We start from the raw sequence: 15,408 nt of genomic DNA on the forward strand, positions 1-15,408 counted from the left end.
TCTCATGATGTACTCTGTATATAAGTTAAATAAGCAGGGTGACAATATACTCCTTTTCCTATTTGGAACCAGTCTGTTGTTCCATGTCCAGTTCTAATTGTTGCTTCCTGACCTGCATACAAATTTCTCAAGAGGCAGATCAGGTGGTCTGGTATTCCCATCTCTTTCAGAATTTTCCACAGTTGATTGTGATCCACACAGTCAAAGGCTTTGGCATTGTCAGTAAAGCAGAAATAGATGCTTTTCTGGAACTCTCTTGCTTTTTCCATGATCCAGTGGATGTTGGCAATTTGATCTCTGGTTCCTCTGCCTTTTCTAAAACCAGCTTGAACATCAGGAAGTTCATGGTTCGCATATTGCTGAAGCCTGGCTTGGAGAATTTTGAGCATTACTTTACTAGCGTGTGAGATGAGTGCAATTGTGCGGTAGTGTGAGCATTCTTTGGCATTGCCTTTCTTTGGGATTGGAATGAAAACTGACCTTTTCCAGTCCTGTGGCCATTACTGAGTTTTCCAAATGTGCTGGCATATTGAGTGCAGCACTTTCACAGCATCATCAATGGACCCTGATTCTGACCCAATGTGTGAAGTCCTATATCATTATATTGGTCTTTTCTGCATGATTCGAAAAAATCTGTTACTTTTTAAAAGTGGATATTTTGTGTTTTTAATTGCACAGGTAACTGTGTGAGAAAAAGAGCCTTTTAAAAGTATTTTTAGTTTTCTGAAATTTTGTTTGTGTATTGTCCTCCCTACTAAACTCTAAGCTCCTCTAAGTAGAAAACAATCCACTCACTCCTCACTGTACCCCAGCACCCAGGTCAGTGCATGGATATTTTAAAGAAATTTTCTATCAGTAGCATAGAACCATTTGAAGTGAAGTGAAAGTTGCTCAGTTGTGTCAGGCTCTTTACAACTCGGTGGACTGTAGCCCGCCAAGCTCCTCTGCCCAAGAGATTCTCCAGGCAAGAATACTGGAGTGGGGGAAAAAAAAAAAAAAGGATACTGGAGTGGGTTGCTATTTCCTTCTCCAGGGGATCTTCCCAACCTAGGGACTGAAGCCAGGTCTCCTGCATTGCAGTCAGATTCTTTAGCTGCTGAGCCACCAGGGAAGCCCAAATAGCAGAGGGGGCATCCCTGGGTGGGCACGAAGAATTGATGCTTTTGAACTGTGGTGCTGAAGAAGACTCTTGAGAGTCCCTTGTACTGCAAGGAGATCAAACCAGTTAGACCTAAAGGAAATCAACCCTGAATATTAATTTGGAAGGACCGATGCTGAAGCTCCAATACTTTGGTCACCTGATGCAAAGAGCTGACTCATTAGAAAAGACCCCGATGCTGGGAAAGATTGAAGGAAAGAGGAGAAGGAGATGACAGAGGGTGAGATGGTTGGATGGCGTCACTGACTCAATGGACATGAGTTTGAGCAAGCTCTGGGAGATAGTGAAAGACAGGGAAACCTGGGGTGCTGCAGTCCACGGGGTAGCAAAGAGTCAAATACGACTGAGTGACTGAATAACAAGCATAGAACCAAAGACCCAATTTGGGGGGTTGAGACCAAAAGGTGGACAAGGGGGCCCCGAAGTGGTTTATCAGATCTCCCGAGAGACAAATGTTCTCCACTTAAGCTTTTGGAGCAAGACTTGCTTGGTGGTGGTGTTGACAGTTTCCCTTCGCCAGGAGGCGTCTATCACTTTAAGATAAACACCAGGAAGTTAAAAGTGAATGGGAGAGGCGAGTGACGGAAATTCCGGCTGCTTGGATCTCCCCCTGAGAGTATTTGAGAGTTCGAGCATCTGCAGCTGAAAAACCGAGAGGCTGTAGGGTTAATCCTTTCTGCTTAAAGCGGGTTGGCCCACTTTTTATTCCCTCAGCTGGAGAAAAGGTTGCGGCTGAGTGGGCGGGGTTTTGGCTGAGAGGTGTGGAGCCGAACAGCCCCGCCCCATTGGCTATTGATGATGTTGGTATTTTATTGCTTTATATATCTTCGAAAAGAGCCAAAATTGCACTGTGCTCCAGATCGCAGCTGTAGGATCTGTTGGTGTTGAGGCAAAGGCATTGAGTTCGGGTACCACAGCCGACCTCTCAGCTCTGTGTCTCAGGTCTGGGTCTTGCAGCCGCAGGGCTCTCCCATCCAAGGTGTAATAATTCCCTGTGGCTAGGAGGACACTGGTATCTGGCTTCCTCAAAGGTATCTGCTCTTTCAGCCTTTATTTATTGATGCCACGGCCAAGTCTTACCGAAAGATGTTAATTGATGTGTGTTTTCTATCTTTTGTCATCCTTTCTTTCAGACAGGTTACACTGACCCAGCCCCGAAGATCTCTGGAGACCATGGCCAAGAAAAGAATTGCTGTGATTGGGGCAGGTGTGAGTGGGCTCACGTCTATCAAGTGCTGCCTGGAAGAAGGCTTGGAGCCCCTCTGCTTTGAAAGGTCTGATGACATCGGAGGGCTGTGGCGGTTCCAGGTAAATCTCTTGGTTCCTTAATACTTGGAACTCTGGCTGTAACTAGGTGCAAAAGATATTTTATCTTGTGTCAGGAAATATGATGGGCTTCATAGTGATTCAGCCTGCTAGACTTCAGTTTGCTGATCCCTTCTCAGGTTCTATGCAGGTTCCTCTTTCCCAAGGCTGGCAGCAAAAATGGGACAGAGATATCACTTTTTTTTTTCCTTTACTGATGACTATGAAAATGGCACAGAGATCTTTTTCATTTACAGATCTTCCTTGATTGACAATGAAATTACATCTTGATAAGCCCATCATAAATTGAAAATATCCTAAGCTTAAAATACATTTAATACACCTAACTTGGTAAAGAACCTGCTTGCTATGCAGGAGACTGCCTACAATGCAAGAGCCCACCTGCAATGCAGGAGAGGCAGGATTGATCCTTGGGTTGGGAAGATCCCCTGGAGAAAGAAATGGCAATTCACTCCAGTACTCTTGCCTGGGAAATCCCATGGACAGAGGATACTGGTAGGCTACAGTCCATGGGGTTGCAAGAGGTGGACACGACTTAGTGACTAAACCACCCCCTAACACCATAGCTGCACCTAACCTGTCTTAAATGTGCTCAAAGCACTCACTTTAGCCTACACTGGCAAAATCGTCTCACACAAAGCCTATTTCATAATAAAGTGTTGAATATTTTATAATTTATTGAATACTGTACTGAACATGAAAACTAGAACGGTTGTAAACTGATCAGTTGTTTACCCTCCTGATCTGTGACTGGGTAGAAGCTGCCACTGCCCAGCAGCACCAGAGTATGGTACAAAATATTGCTAACCCAGGAAAAGATTAAAATTCAAAATTTGAAATATGGTGTCTATTGAATGAATATTGCTTTTAAACTATTGTAAAGTAAAAAAAAAAATCACAAGTTGAATCATGGTAAGTAAGTTGAGGAGTGTCTAATAAGTTTTGCTGCTATCTGGAAGAGGGCAACAATCTCCATGGTGGCAGGGTGTAACAAAACGACAATATGTGAAGTGGCTAGAAAATTTAGAGTGGTTACTCTTGGTCTGCATTAATCAGTAAGTGATCTAGAATATAGTTTACAGCTCCTAGGAATTCCTCTTTTCAGTCTCTTCTAATCTTACTGTTTTTTGTTTGTTTATTCCTTCCTTCCTTCCTTTTAAAAAATTCTAGTAACTTTAAACAATTCTCTAATAATTCCAGTCCCTGAATAGGATATAAAATCTGGCCTAAAAGAATCAAAAAATTCTTTGAACTTTTTCTTTGCTTGAGAAATCAAATCAGTAGTCATATCTTCAGAGGAGGGCAGATAGCACGTGCAACTAGATTGTCTTGTCCTTGCACAGATAAAGTTGTTGCTTTAATAAGCACACCCAGCCCTGCAACTAACATATTAAAGTATCATCTAACTTAAATGATAGTTAAGCTTATTATATGTTAAAGAATATCAACCTCCTTAACTTCCTCCAAAGCAACATCCATTGGGTTTACTTCTAAACTCACTTTTTAAAGCCAGTGTTTCATATTTCATAAAGACAAACAGTGTTTGCCAGTTACTTACAAGTGGTTTCACAGCATTCCTTAGTTGAACAACAGTGCCACTGTTTTGCTTCTTGCCTCTGTCTTAGCGACTAACTCTGACAATAGTTCTTATTCAGATCTAGGGTGAATACCCCTTAGCACACGACCCATGCCTCGGTCATAATCAGTCTTGCACGTGGACTGAAAAGACTGTTAATTAATATTTTGTAATCAATAGAAAATTTTACTTTAGAAACCCAGCCACAACATAGTGTAGAGTTTAAGAGCATAGTCTGGGTTCAAATCCTGTGTCTGCACCTACTAGCATTACTGTGACTTTGGAGAAAATCATTAAACCTCTCTGTACCTCTATGTTATCATCTTTAAGAAGGAGATACCCACTTCACAGAGTTATTGTGGAGGTTAAGTGAATAATTATGTCATCACTAATAACAGTGGCACAATAAGTGCTACACACCAGTTGTTATTCAGTAGGCCAAATGTGGGGCCCACACAACTGAGCGACTGAACTGAACTGAAGCCTCCTAGGCAACTACTGATCACCTAAGAAATCAGTTGAAGGTTCACCATCCTACCCGATTATCAGGTTTCTAGCTTTTATCTCCGAAGTGGCTTAAACTTCTTCTCTGTTAAAAATTCAACTTGAAGTTTGTTCTAATGATACTCTTGGCAAAATTTCAATACCTTATAAACTGCTTACTTGAAAATAAATAAGCTATATTTCATCGTAATGCTCTGACTTCTGTTAAGACAGACCACATCTGGGTCTATTATATATAACACATATTTTTACATATATTATATGCACACACATACACACCACTATAATTCTAGAGCCAAAGGCCATGCCTGGCATGTATTAGGCACCAAACATACTTGCATTTTATAAATGAATCCTTGAAATGGAAAATTTCTTGGGTGGCTGCTTAGACTGCTTATGGAAATAGACCTTCGTTCTCACATATCCCAGTTACACAACTGTGAAGCCTGAGGCATTATAAAAATTTGTTAATTGCAGATTAAGCATGTTTCACATGTTGATGCTGGTTTCCTCAAATATTCCTTTAAGATCTGCTTTTCTTTTACCTCCTTGCTTGTTGTTTGGAGCCTTCTCCCCCACCCTACCCCCCTTCACATTTTTATAATTTCATTGGGGGTTTCATATATAAGATCATCCCAAAGTGAAGTCGCTCAGTCGTGTCCGACTCTTAGCAACCCCATGGACTGCAGCCTACCAGGCTCCTCCACCCATGGGATTTTCCAGGCAAGAATACTGGAGTGGGTTGCCATTTCCTTCTCCTGATCATCCCAAGCACACTGGAATTCCACTGTTGCTACGAGGTGTCCAATAAGTCACTGGGGACTCAGGGCTTCCATTTTCTTTCTTGTAATAGGTCTCAGGGATTCAGTATGTATGCCTTTCTTCTTGACCTCTTCATTAATGTTAGATCAGACTGAGGCTGAAACATAGGTAGTGATGTGAGACATATTGCTTTAATGTTCATTACTACAGTATTACTTTATAAACAAAGTGGCTTAAAATGATAAATCGCTTGGGAAATGTTGAGGTTTTAATAAGTATGCAATGCTGTAGAATAATTTTTAATTTTAGTTAAATTTAGTTTAATTTTGGAGAAGGCAATGGCACCCCACTCCAGTACTCTTGCCTGGAAAATCCCATGGACAGAGGAGCCTGGTAGGCTGCAGTCCATGGGGTCGCTAGGAATCGGACACGACTGAGCGACTTCACTTTCACTTTTCACTTTCATGCATTGGAGAAGGAAATGGCAACCCACTCCAGTGTTCTTGCCTGGAGAATCCCAGGGATGGGGGAGCCTGGTGGGCTGCTGTCTCTGGGGTCACACAGAGTCGGACACGACTGAAGTGACTTAGCAGCAGCAGCAGTTTAATTTTAGTTAAATTTTTAGTTAAATTTTAGTTAAATTTAGTTAAATTTTAGTTAAATTTTTAAAATCTCAATGTATACCATAGCAATGCTTCTCAAACTTGAAAATGAAAATGAATCACTGGAGATTTTGCTAAAATGTACATTCTGATTCATTAATCTGGGGGTGGTGCTAAGATGCTATATTTCAAATAAGCCCCCAAGTGATGTTGATCCTGCTGATTATTACATTTTGAGTAGTAAAATTCTAAAGTGTATATGTTATACAAAGGTACCATATTGATACAATATAATGTAAAGTAAGGCATATTTAATACATTTTGATTTAAAATATAAAATTAAGTGATAACCACTCTTAGATGGATAGATCTTTTAAATTCTTAAATATATCTCCCTCCGAAAAAGACAACTGAATGGATACAAAAGTACTTAGAAGGTTAACTATAGAGCAGTGGCTGTTAACTTTGGCTGCACACTGAGCAATCACCTGGCAACTTTAATAAACTTTAGCAAATACTGCTATCAGCCCATCCAGATTCTGGCTTTATTGGCCTGGAGTGCCAATAAAACTTTCCACTAGTTATTTCTAATGCCCAACCAACATGAAAACCTTTGGCCTTCAGCCTTTACCCCTGCTTTCCCACATGATAAATGAGGATGACATTGCATCTTTAAAACAAAATCAATAATGGTTTATTAAATAAACATTTCTGGACCTCAGACTATATTAGATGATAGGGAAACAGAATTATATAACCTCCTGCCTCTGCCCTTAGATATTTTGCAATTTAGCTAAGAATGTGAGGAGAAAGGACTTCTGAGGTGGATGGGATAAACTCTGGTTCCCTGAGCCTTCTAGGGCCAGCACATGATCTCATATCAGTAGATTTCAACCTTATCTACATATTAGACAGGCAGTAATTAAAACAGGGTCTCTGGGAGAAGGGACCAGGCATTAGTATTTTAGAGTTCCCCATGTGATCCCTGTGTGAAGACAACATTGAGAACAGTCCTAAGACAGCTGGGGTCCAATGGGATTCTGAGAGTCTGTCAAAGGAACAGAAGGTCCACACTGTTCTCATTCCTCCCACTGAAGGTGAGTCATTTTTCTCCGTTCTTCTGCCCTTACTAATGCCTCCAATCCCTTCAGTTTAAATTACACTACCCTATGTCCCCATTATTTTTTTTTTCACATGAATTTCCTATTCAATGCAAGTCATGTGCTTAGGCAGGAAATATGATCAAGGTATGTCTATATAGGGAAGATTATTCACTGATAGTAGAAAATACTAAAATGCGGGAGTAGAAGCTCCTTTTTCTACTCACTGACCTGATACTGCTCTGCGCTCACTTATAAAGTAGTGAGCTGACAGTAATAAGCACTACGAAGGATCTAATGGGGTGTTTAGAAGGGCTTGAAGGTTTTTGTGGACATACAATATTTCATTGTCTTAATTATTTGAAAATTAATACAAATATATGATTATTGTCACATATAATGGGTAAGATCTGTGATTCATTTAGCTCAGTGACCCCCAACAGACCTGCTGTGGAAAGCATTGGTCTACTCCTTCTATATGGAAACTTCGAACCTTTGGAAAACAAGGACAGACGTGTATTTTTTAGCATTAAGATTGTGAGGTTTTTTGTTTTGTTTTGTTATTTTGGCAGCTCTGGATCTTGGTTGCAGCATGCAGAATCTTTAGTTGCAGCATGAGAACTATTAGATGTGGCATGTGGGATCTAGTTTCCTAACCAGGGATCGAACCCACGTCCTCTGCTTTGGTACAGTGTGGAGTTTTAGCCGCTGGACCACCAGGGAAGTCCCTGCGGCGGCTGCTTCTGCTGCTGCTGCTAAGTCGCTTCAGTCATGTCCGACTCTGTGCAACCCCATAGATGGCAGCCCACCAGGCTCCCCCGTCCCTGGGATTCTCCAGGCAAGAACACTGGAGTGGGTTGCCATTTCCTTCTCCAATGCATGAAAGTGAAAGTGAAGTTGCTCAGTCGTGTCCGACTCTTAGCGACCCCATGGACTGCAGCCTACCAGGCTCCTCCATCCATGGGATTTTCCAGGCAGGAGTACTGGAGTGGGGTGCCATTGCCTTCTCTGAGGGAAGTCCTTAATATAGTGTTTTTATTACTTTAGAAATATCTGCTGAATGAATGAAGTCAAATTTAATAGTTAGGAATATTTCTACCCCTGCCCTCACAAACACCTTGTTTTCAAAAGGACCTAACCACTAATTAATTTTTTAATGTGCTATTACAAACAATATGTTTAAATAAACTTTAATTTTAGAACTGTGTTAAGTTTACAGAATTATTAGGAAAATAGTACAGAGTTCCCATATACCTCATGCCCAGATATTGTTAACATCTTACATTAGTGTGATAATATTTGTCATAATTAATGAACCAATATTGATACATTATTATTAACTGAAGTCCATGCTTTATTCAGATTTATTTAGGTTTATTTTTCCTAATGACCTTTTCCTGTTCCAGTTGTCCTGTCTCCTTAGGCTCCTCATGGCTGTGTCAGTTTCTTAGCCTTTCCTTGTTTTTGATAACCTTGACAGTTTTGAGAATCACTGGCTAGATATTTTATAGAAAATCCCTCAGCTGGGATTTGTCTGATGTTTTCATCATGGTTAGACTGGGGTTATGGATTTTGGGGAGGAAGACTTTAGAGGTAGAGTGCCATTCTCATCACACCATATCAGTGTTACACTCTATCACACTTGTCACACTGATTGATGTTAATCTTGATGACCTGGCTGGAAATGGTGTTTATCAGAGTTTGTCACTGTGAAGTTTTTTTCTCCCATGTCATACTGTACTCTTTGGAAGAAAGTCACTATGCACAGTCCACATTTAAGGGCAAAGTTGGCTATTCTAGGCTTTTTGTCCTTCCACATAAATTTTAGAATCAGTTTGTCAACATCTACAAAATAGCTAGCTGGGAGATTGACTGGGACTGCATTGAATCTGTAGATCAAGTTGGGAAAACTGACATCTTAAAACAATATTGAGTCTTCCAATCTATGAGTAGAGAATAAGTTTTCTTTTTTTTTTTTTTTAAATTTTTAATATCAAAATGAATCCACCACAGGTATACATGTGTTCCCCATCCTGAACCCTCCTCCCTTCTCCCTCCCCATACCATCCCTCTGGGTCGTCCCAGTGCACCAGCCCCAAGCATCCAGTATCGTGCATTGAACCTGGACTGGCATCTCGTTTCATACATGATATTTTACATGTTTCAATGCCATTCTCCCAAATCTTCCCACCCTCTCCCTCTCCCACAGAGTCCATAAGACTGTTCTATACGTCAGTGTCTCTTTTGCTGTCTCGTATACAGGGTTATCGTTACCATCTTTCTAAATTCCATATATATGCATTAGTATACTGTATTGGTGTTTTTCCTTCTGGCTTACTTCACTCTGTATAATAGGCTCCAGTTTCATCCACCTCATTAGAACTGATTCAAATGTATTCTTTTTAATGGCTGAGTAATACTCCATTGTGTATATGTACCATAGCTTTCTTATCCATTCATCTGCTGATGGACATCTAGGTTGCTTCCATGTCCTGGCTATTATAAACAGTGCTGCGATGAACCCTTCTGGTTTCCTCAGTGTGTATGCCCAGCAGTGGGATTGCTGGATCATAAGGCAGTTCTATTTCCAGTTTTTTAAGGAATCTCCACACTGTTCTCCATAGTGGCTGTACTAGTTTGCATTCCCACCAACAGTGTAAGAGGGTTCCCTTTTCTCCACACCCTCTCCAGCATTTATTATTTGTAGACTTTTGGATCGCAGCCATTCTGACTGGTGTGAAATGGTACCTCATAGTGGTTTTGATTTGCATTTCTCTGATAATGAGTGATGTTGAGCATCTTTTCATGTGTTTGTTAGCCATCTGTATGTCTTCTTTGGAGAAATGTCTATTTAGATCTTTGGCCCATTTTTTGATTGGGTCATTTATTTTTCTGGAGTTGAGCTGTAGGAGTTGCTTGTATATTTTTGAGATTAGTTGTTTGTTGGTTGCTTCATTTGCTATTATTTTCTCCCATTCTGAAGGCTGTCTTTTCACCTTGCTAATAGTTTCCTTTGATGTGCAGAAGCTTTTAAGTTTAATTAGGTCCCATTTGTTTATTTTTGCTTTTATTTCCAATATTCTGGGAGGTGGGTCATAGAGGATCCTGCTGTGATGTATGTCAGAGAGTGTTTTGCCTATGTTCTCCTCTAGGAGTTTTATAGTTTCTGGTCTTACGTTGAGATCTTTAATCCATTTTGAGTTTATTTTTGTATATGGTGTTAGAAAGTGTTCTAGTTTCATTCTTTTACAAGTGGTTGACCAGATTTCCCAGCACCACTTGTTAAAGAGATTGTCTTTAATCCATTGTATATTCTTGCCTCCTTTGTCAAAGATAAGGTGTCCATATGTGCGTGGATTTATCTCTGGGCTTTCTATTTTGTTCCATTGATCTATATTTCTGTCTTTGTGCCAGTACCATACTGTCTTGATAACTGTGGCTTTGTAGTAGAGCCTGAAGTCAGGTAGGTTGATTCCTCCAGTTCCATTTTTCTTTCTCAAGATCGCTTTGGTTATTCGAGGTTTTTTGTATTTCCATACAAATTGTGAAATTATTTGTTCTAGCTCTGTGAAGAATACTGTCGGTAGCTTGATAGGGATTGCATTGAATCTATAAATTGCTTTGGGTAGTATACTCATTTTCACTATATTGATTCTTCCAATCCATGAACATGGTATATTTCTCCATCTATTAGTGTCCTTTGATTTCTTTCACCAGTGTTTTATAGTTTTCTATATATAGGTCTTTAGTTTCTTTAGGTAGATATATTCCTAAGTATTTTATTCTTTTTGTTGCAATGGTGAATGGAATTGTTTCCTTAATTTCTCTTTCTGTTTTCTCATTATTAGTGTATAGGAATGCAAGGGATTTCTGTGTGTTGATTTTATATCCTGCAACTTTACTATAATCATTGATTAGTTCTAGTAATTTTCTGGTGGAGTCTTTAGGGTTTTCTATGTAGAGGATCATGTCATCTGCAAATAGTGAGAGTTTTACTTCTTCTTTTCCAATTTGGATTCCTTTTATTTCTTTTTCTGCTCTGATTGCTGTGGCCAAAACTTCCAAAACTATGTTGAATAGTAATGGTGAAAGTGGGCACCCTTGTCTTGTTCCTGACTTTAGAGGAAATGCTTTCAATTTTTCACCATTGAGGATAATGTTTGCTGTGGGTTTGTCATATATAGCTTTTATTATGTTGAGGTATGTTCCTTCTCTTCCTGCTTTCTGGAGAGTTTTTATCATAAATGGGTGTTGAATTTTGTCAAAGGCTTTCTCTGCATCTATTGAGATAATCATATGGTTTTTATTTTTCAATTTGTTAATGTGGTGTATTACATTGATTGATTTGCGGATATTGAAGAATCCTTGCATCCCTGGGATAATGCCCACTTGGTCATGGTGTATGATCTTTTTAATGTGTTGTTGGATTCTGATTGCTAGAATTTTGTTTAGGATTTTTGCATCTATGTTCATCAGTGATATTGGCCTGTAGTTTTCTTTTTTTGTGGGATCTTTGTCAGGTTTTGGTATTAGGGTGATGGTGGCCTCATAGAATGAGTTTGGAAGTTTACCTTCCTCTGCAATTTTCTGGAAGAGTTTGAGCAGGATAGGTGTTAGCTCTTCTCTAAATTTTTGGTAGAATTCAGCTGTGAAGCTGTCTGGACCTGGGCTTTTGTTTGCTGGAAGATTTTTTATTACAGTTTCAATTTCCATGCTTGTGATGGGTCTGTTAAGGTTTTCTATTTCTTCCTGGTCGAGTTTTGGAAAGTTGTACTTTTCTAAGAATTTGTCCATTTCTTCCTCGTTGTCCATTTTATTGGCATATAATTGTTGATAATAGTCTCTTATGATCCTTTGTATTTCTGTGTTGTCTGTTGTGATCTCTCCATTTTCGTTTCTAATTTTATTGATTTGATTTTTCTCCCTTTGTTTCTTGATGAGTCTGGCTAATGGTTTGTCAATTTTATTTATCCTTTCAAAGAACCAGCTTTTGGCTTTGTTGATTTTTGCTATGGTCTCTTTTGTTTCTTTTGCATTTATTTCTGCTCTAATTTTTAAGATTTCTTTCCTTCTACTAACCCTGGGGTTCTTCATTTCTTCCTTTTCTAGTTGCTTTAGGTGTAGAGTTAGGTTATTTATTTGACTTTTTTCTTGTTTCTTGAGGTGTGCCTGTATTGCTATGAACTTTCCCCTTAGGACTGCTTTTACGGTGTCCCACAGGTTTTGGGTTGTTGTGTTTTCATTTTCATTCGTTTCTATGCAAATTTTGATTTCTTTTTTGATTTCTTCTGTGATTTGTTGGTTATTCAGCAGCGTGTTGTTCAGCCTCCATATGTTGGAATTTTTAATAGTTTTTCTCCTGTAATTAAGATCTAATCTTACTGCATTATGGTCAGAAAAGATGCTTGGAATGATTTCTATTTTTTTGAATTTACCAAGGCTAGCTTTATGGCCCAGGATGTGATCTATCCTGGAGAAGGTTCCATGTGCGCTTGAGAAAAAGGTGAAATTCATTGTTTTGGGATGAAATGTCCTATAGATATCAATTAGATCTAACTGGTCTATTGTATCGTTTAAAGTTTGTGTTTCCTTGTTAATTTTCTGTTTAGTTGATCTATCCATAGGTGTGAGTGGGGTATTAAAGTCTCCCACTATTATTGTGTTATTGTTAATTTCTCCTTTCATACTTGTTAGCATTTGTCTTACATACTGCGGTGCTCCTGTGTTGGGTGCATATATATTTATAATTGTTATATCTTCTTCTTGGATTGATCCTTTGATCATTATGTAGTGACCTTCTTTGTCTCTTTTCACAGCCTTTGTTTTAAAGTCTATTTTATCTGATATGAGTATTGCTACTCCTGCTTTCTTTTGGTTCCTATTTGCATGGAAAATCTTTTTCCAGCCCTTCACTTTCAGTCTGTATGTATCCCCTGTTTTGAGGTGGGTCTCCTGTAGACAACATATGTAGGGGTCTTGTTTTTGTATCCATTCAGCCAGTCTTTGTCTTTTGGTTGGGGCATTCAACCCATTTACGTTTAAGGTGATTACTGATAAGTATGATCCCGTTGCCATTTACTTTATTGTTTTGGGTTCGAATTTATACACCATTTTTGTGTTTCCTGTCTAGAGAAAAGTTTTCATTTATTTATATCTTTGATTTTCTTCTTCTGTGTCTTATATTACCTGGATATAAGTCTTATACATATTTTGTTAGATTTTTACCTAAGCATTTAATTCAGGGAGTATTATTATAAATGGTATGGTTTTTAATTTCAAAGTCCAATTTTTCAATTCTGGTATATAGGAAAGCAGTTGGCTTTTGTATATTACCTCTGTAGCCTGCAGTCCTGCTATAATTGCTTATGGTTTCCAGGAATTTAAAAAAATTCTTTGGAATTTTCTACATAGATAGGCAGTCATATCATCTTCAAATAAAAATCATTTTACTTATTCCTTCCCAATATTTCATTTATTGCCATTTCTTACCTTATTACATTAGTTAGGATTTCTAATACAGTGTTTAATAGAAGTGTTAAGAGAGGCTGTCCTTGCCTTGTTCTCAATTTTATGGGTAAATTGTTCATTTTCTCAGTATTAAGTATAATGTTGTTGTATTAGTTGCTCAGTCGTGTCCAACTCTTTGCAACCCCATGGATGGTAGCCCACCAGGCTCCTCAGTTCATGGGATTCTCCAGGCAAGAATACTGGAGTGGGTTGCCATTCCCTTCTTCAAAGTATCATGTTACCTGTAAGTATTTTGTAGATGTTCTTTATCAAATTGAAGGTGTTTCCCCCTATTCCTAGTTGGCTGAAGGTTTTTATCATGAAGATGTGGTATAAATATTTCTACAAAAATAAAAGAAAAATCCTACCTCCTTAATAAGTCAATTTGTTTTTCCTACCTTCAAGTTTTATTGATTCATAATAAATAAAATATACTCATATAACAGGGGAGAGATTATACAATGTGTAATTATGTAAACTTGGGTAGACACAGGCATACAGTTGCCCCAGGCATACATAATATTATATTTGGTGATTACAATGTAAATTTAATTTTGTATATTGCTTTTTCCACTTAAAGTTATAGCATAGGCTATTTTCAGTGTTCCTTTACAGATTTCAAAATCACATTTTTAAGTGTCTCTAAATTCAATCTCTATAATTCACTCATTAATTCATTTCAAATCATTTATTAAGCATCCACTATATATCAGGTTGGGAAGATATATACTTTCTGGAGTAGGAAAGGGCAACCTACTTCAGTATTCTGGAAAATTCCATTGTCAGAGGGGCCTGGCGAGCTACAGTCCATGGGGTTGCAAAGAGTCAGACACGACTGAGTGTGCGCACACACACACACACACACACACACACATCAGAAATCCAAAAATAAGACACAAACTCTACTTTTGGGTACCTCACAGTCATAGTAACAAATGTAGACTACTGTGTATTCTAAGTCGCCTTGATGGCAATATGAGCAGAGAGTTTTGGCAGTTTGAAGGTTGAATGGAGGCATTTAACTCAGTGGAGAGAACAAGAAATACTTCTCTAAAGAAGTCATATTTGATGGGACTCTTGAATGACTGATAAGAATTTTCCAGGAGTTTGTCGGACGTTTGGCGGGAGCAACTGTTAGTGGGTGTCGCTGTCATGTCTGGTCGTGGCAAGCAAGGCGGCAAGGCCCGCGCCAAGGCCAAGTCGCGCTCGTCTCGCTCAGGCTTGCAGTTCCCGGTGGGGCGGGTGCACCGCCTGCTGCGCAAAGGCAACTACGCTGAGCGGGTGGGGGCCGGCGCGCCCGTCTACATGGCGGTGGTCTTGGAGTACCTGACCGCCGAAATCCTGGAGCTGGCGGGCAATGCGGCGCGAGACAACAAGAAGACGCGCATCATCCCTCGTCACCTGCAGCTGGCCATCCGCAACGACGAGGAGCTGAACAAGCTGTTGGGCAAGGTCACCATCGCCCAGGGCGGCGTTTTGCCCAATATCCAGGCCGTGTTGCTCCCGAAGAAGACTGAGAGCCACCACAAGGCAAAGGGCAAGTGAGGCCGGTCTCCGCAAGTCCTACCCAGCTCTCCTGTAGAAGGGGCATCTGTAAAATCAAAAGGCTCTTTTCAGAGCCAAAAAAAAAAAAAAAAAGAATTTTCCAAATGAAGAAGCAGTAGTATTACAAAAGTTTAAAGTTGTGAAAGAGTCTAGAATGTTTCAAAAACAATTTAATGACTCAGAACCTTGAAGTTAATTGAGGGAATAATAAATGCAGATAATAAAGTAGATTAGGATTGTGCAACATGCTGAGTTTTAGAATAAGAAATCTGGTTTCCCACATGGAATCAGTGGAAGCCAGTAAGCAGTGGGCTGATAGGATCTGCT

The 15,408-nt window shown here is 39.4% G+C and overlaps 2 protein-coding genes across 3 annotated transcripts in view; both read left to right on the forward strand.

The window, feature by feature from the left end:
* The first annotated feature begins 1,781 nt into the window (after positions 1-1,781).
* Positions 1,782-15,408, forward strand: part of FMO5 (flavin containing dimethylaniline monoxygenase 5) — a 43,103-nt gene continuing 29,476 nt past the window's right edge. Inside the window, 2 exon segments of one of the 2 annotated variants that reach the window (NM_001101304.1) lie at positions 1,782-2,190; positions 2,293-2,467. In NM_001101304.1, the coding sequence (NP_001094774.1) occupies positions 2,333-2,467 (135 nt within the window). In that variant the 5' untranslated portion in view covers positions 1,782-2,190; positions 2,293-2,332. 2 annotated transcript variants of the gene reach the window in all.
* LOC788724 (histone H2A type 2-A) lies at positions 14,641-15,186 on the forward strand. The gene has a single exon (XM_002686087.4). It carries the CDS (start codon positions 14,689-14,691, stop codon positions 15,079-15,081), a length of 393 nt encoding a protein of 130 aa, XP_002686133.1. The 5' UTR covers positions 14,641-14,688; the 3' UTR covers positions 15,082-15,186.

The sequence above is a fragment of the Bos taurus genome, chromosome 3 (assembly GCF_002263795.3).
Source record: "Bos taurus isolate L1 Dominette 01449 registration number 42190680 breed Hereford chromosome 3, ARS-UCD2.0, whole genome shotgun sequence".
NCBI lineage: Eukaryota > Metazoa > Chordata > Mammalia > Artiodactyla > Bovidae > Bos > Bos taurus.

What these genes read in the sequence shown, in the direction of transcription:
- LOC788724 (XM_002686087.4), top strand. Translation starts at nt 14,689, where the DNA reads ATGTCTGGTCGTGGCAAGCAAGGCGGCAAGGCCCGCGCCAAGGCCAAG.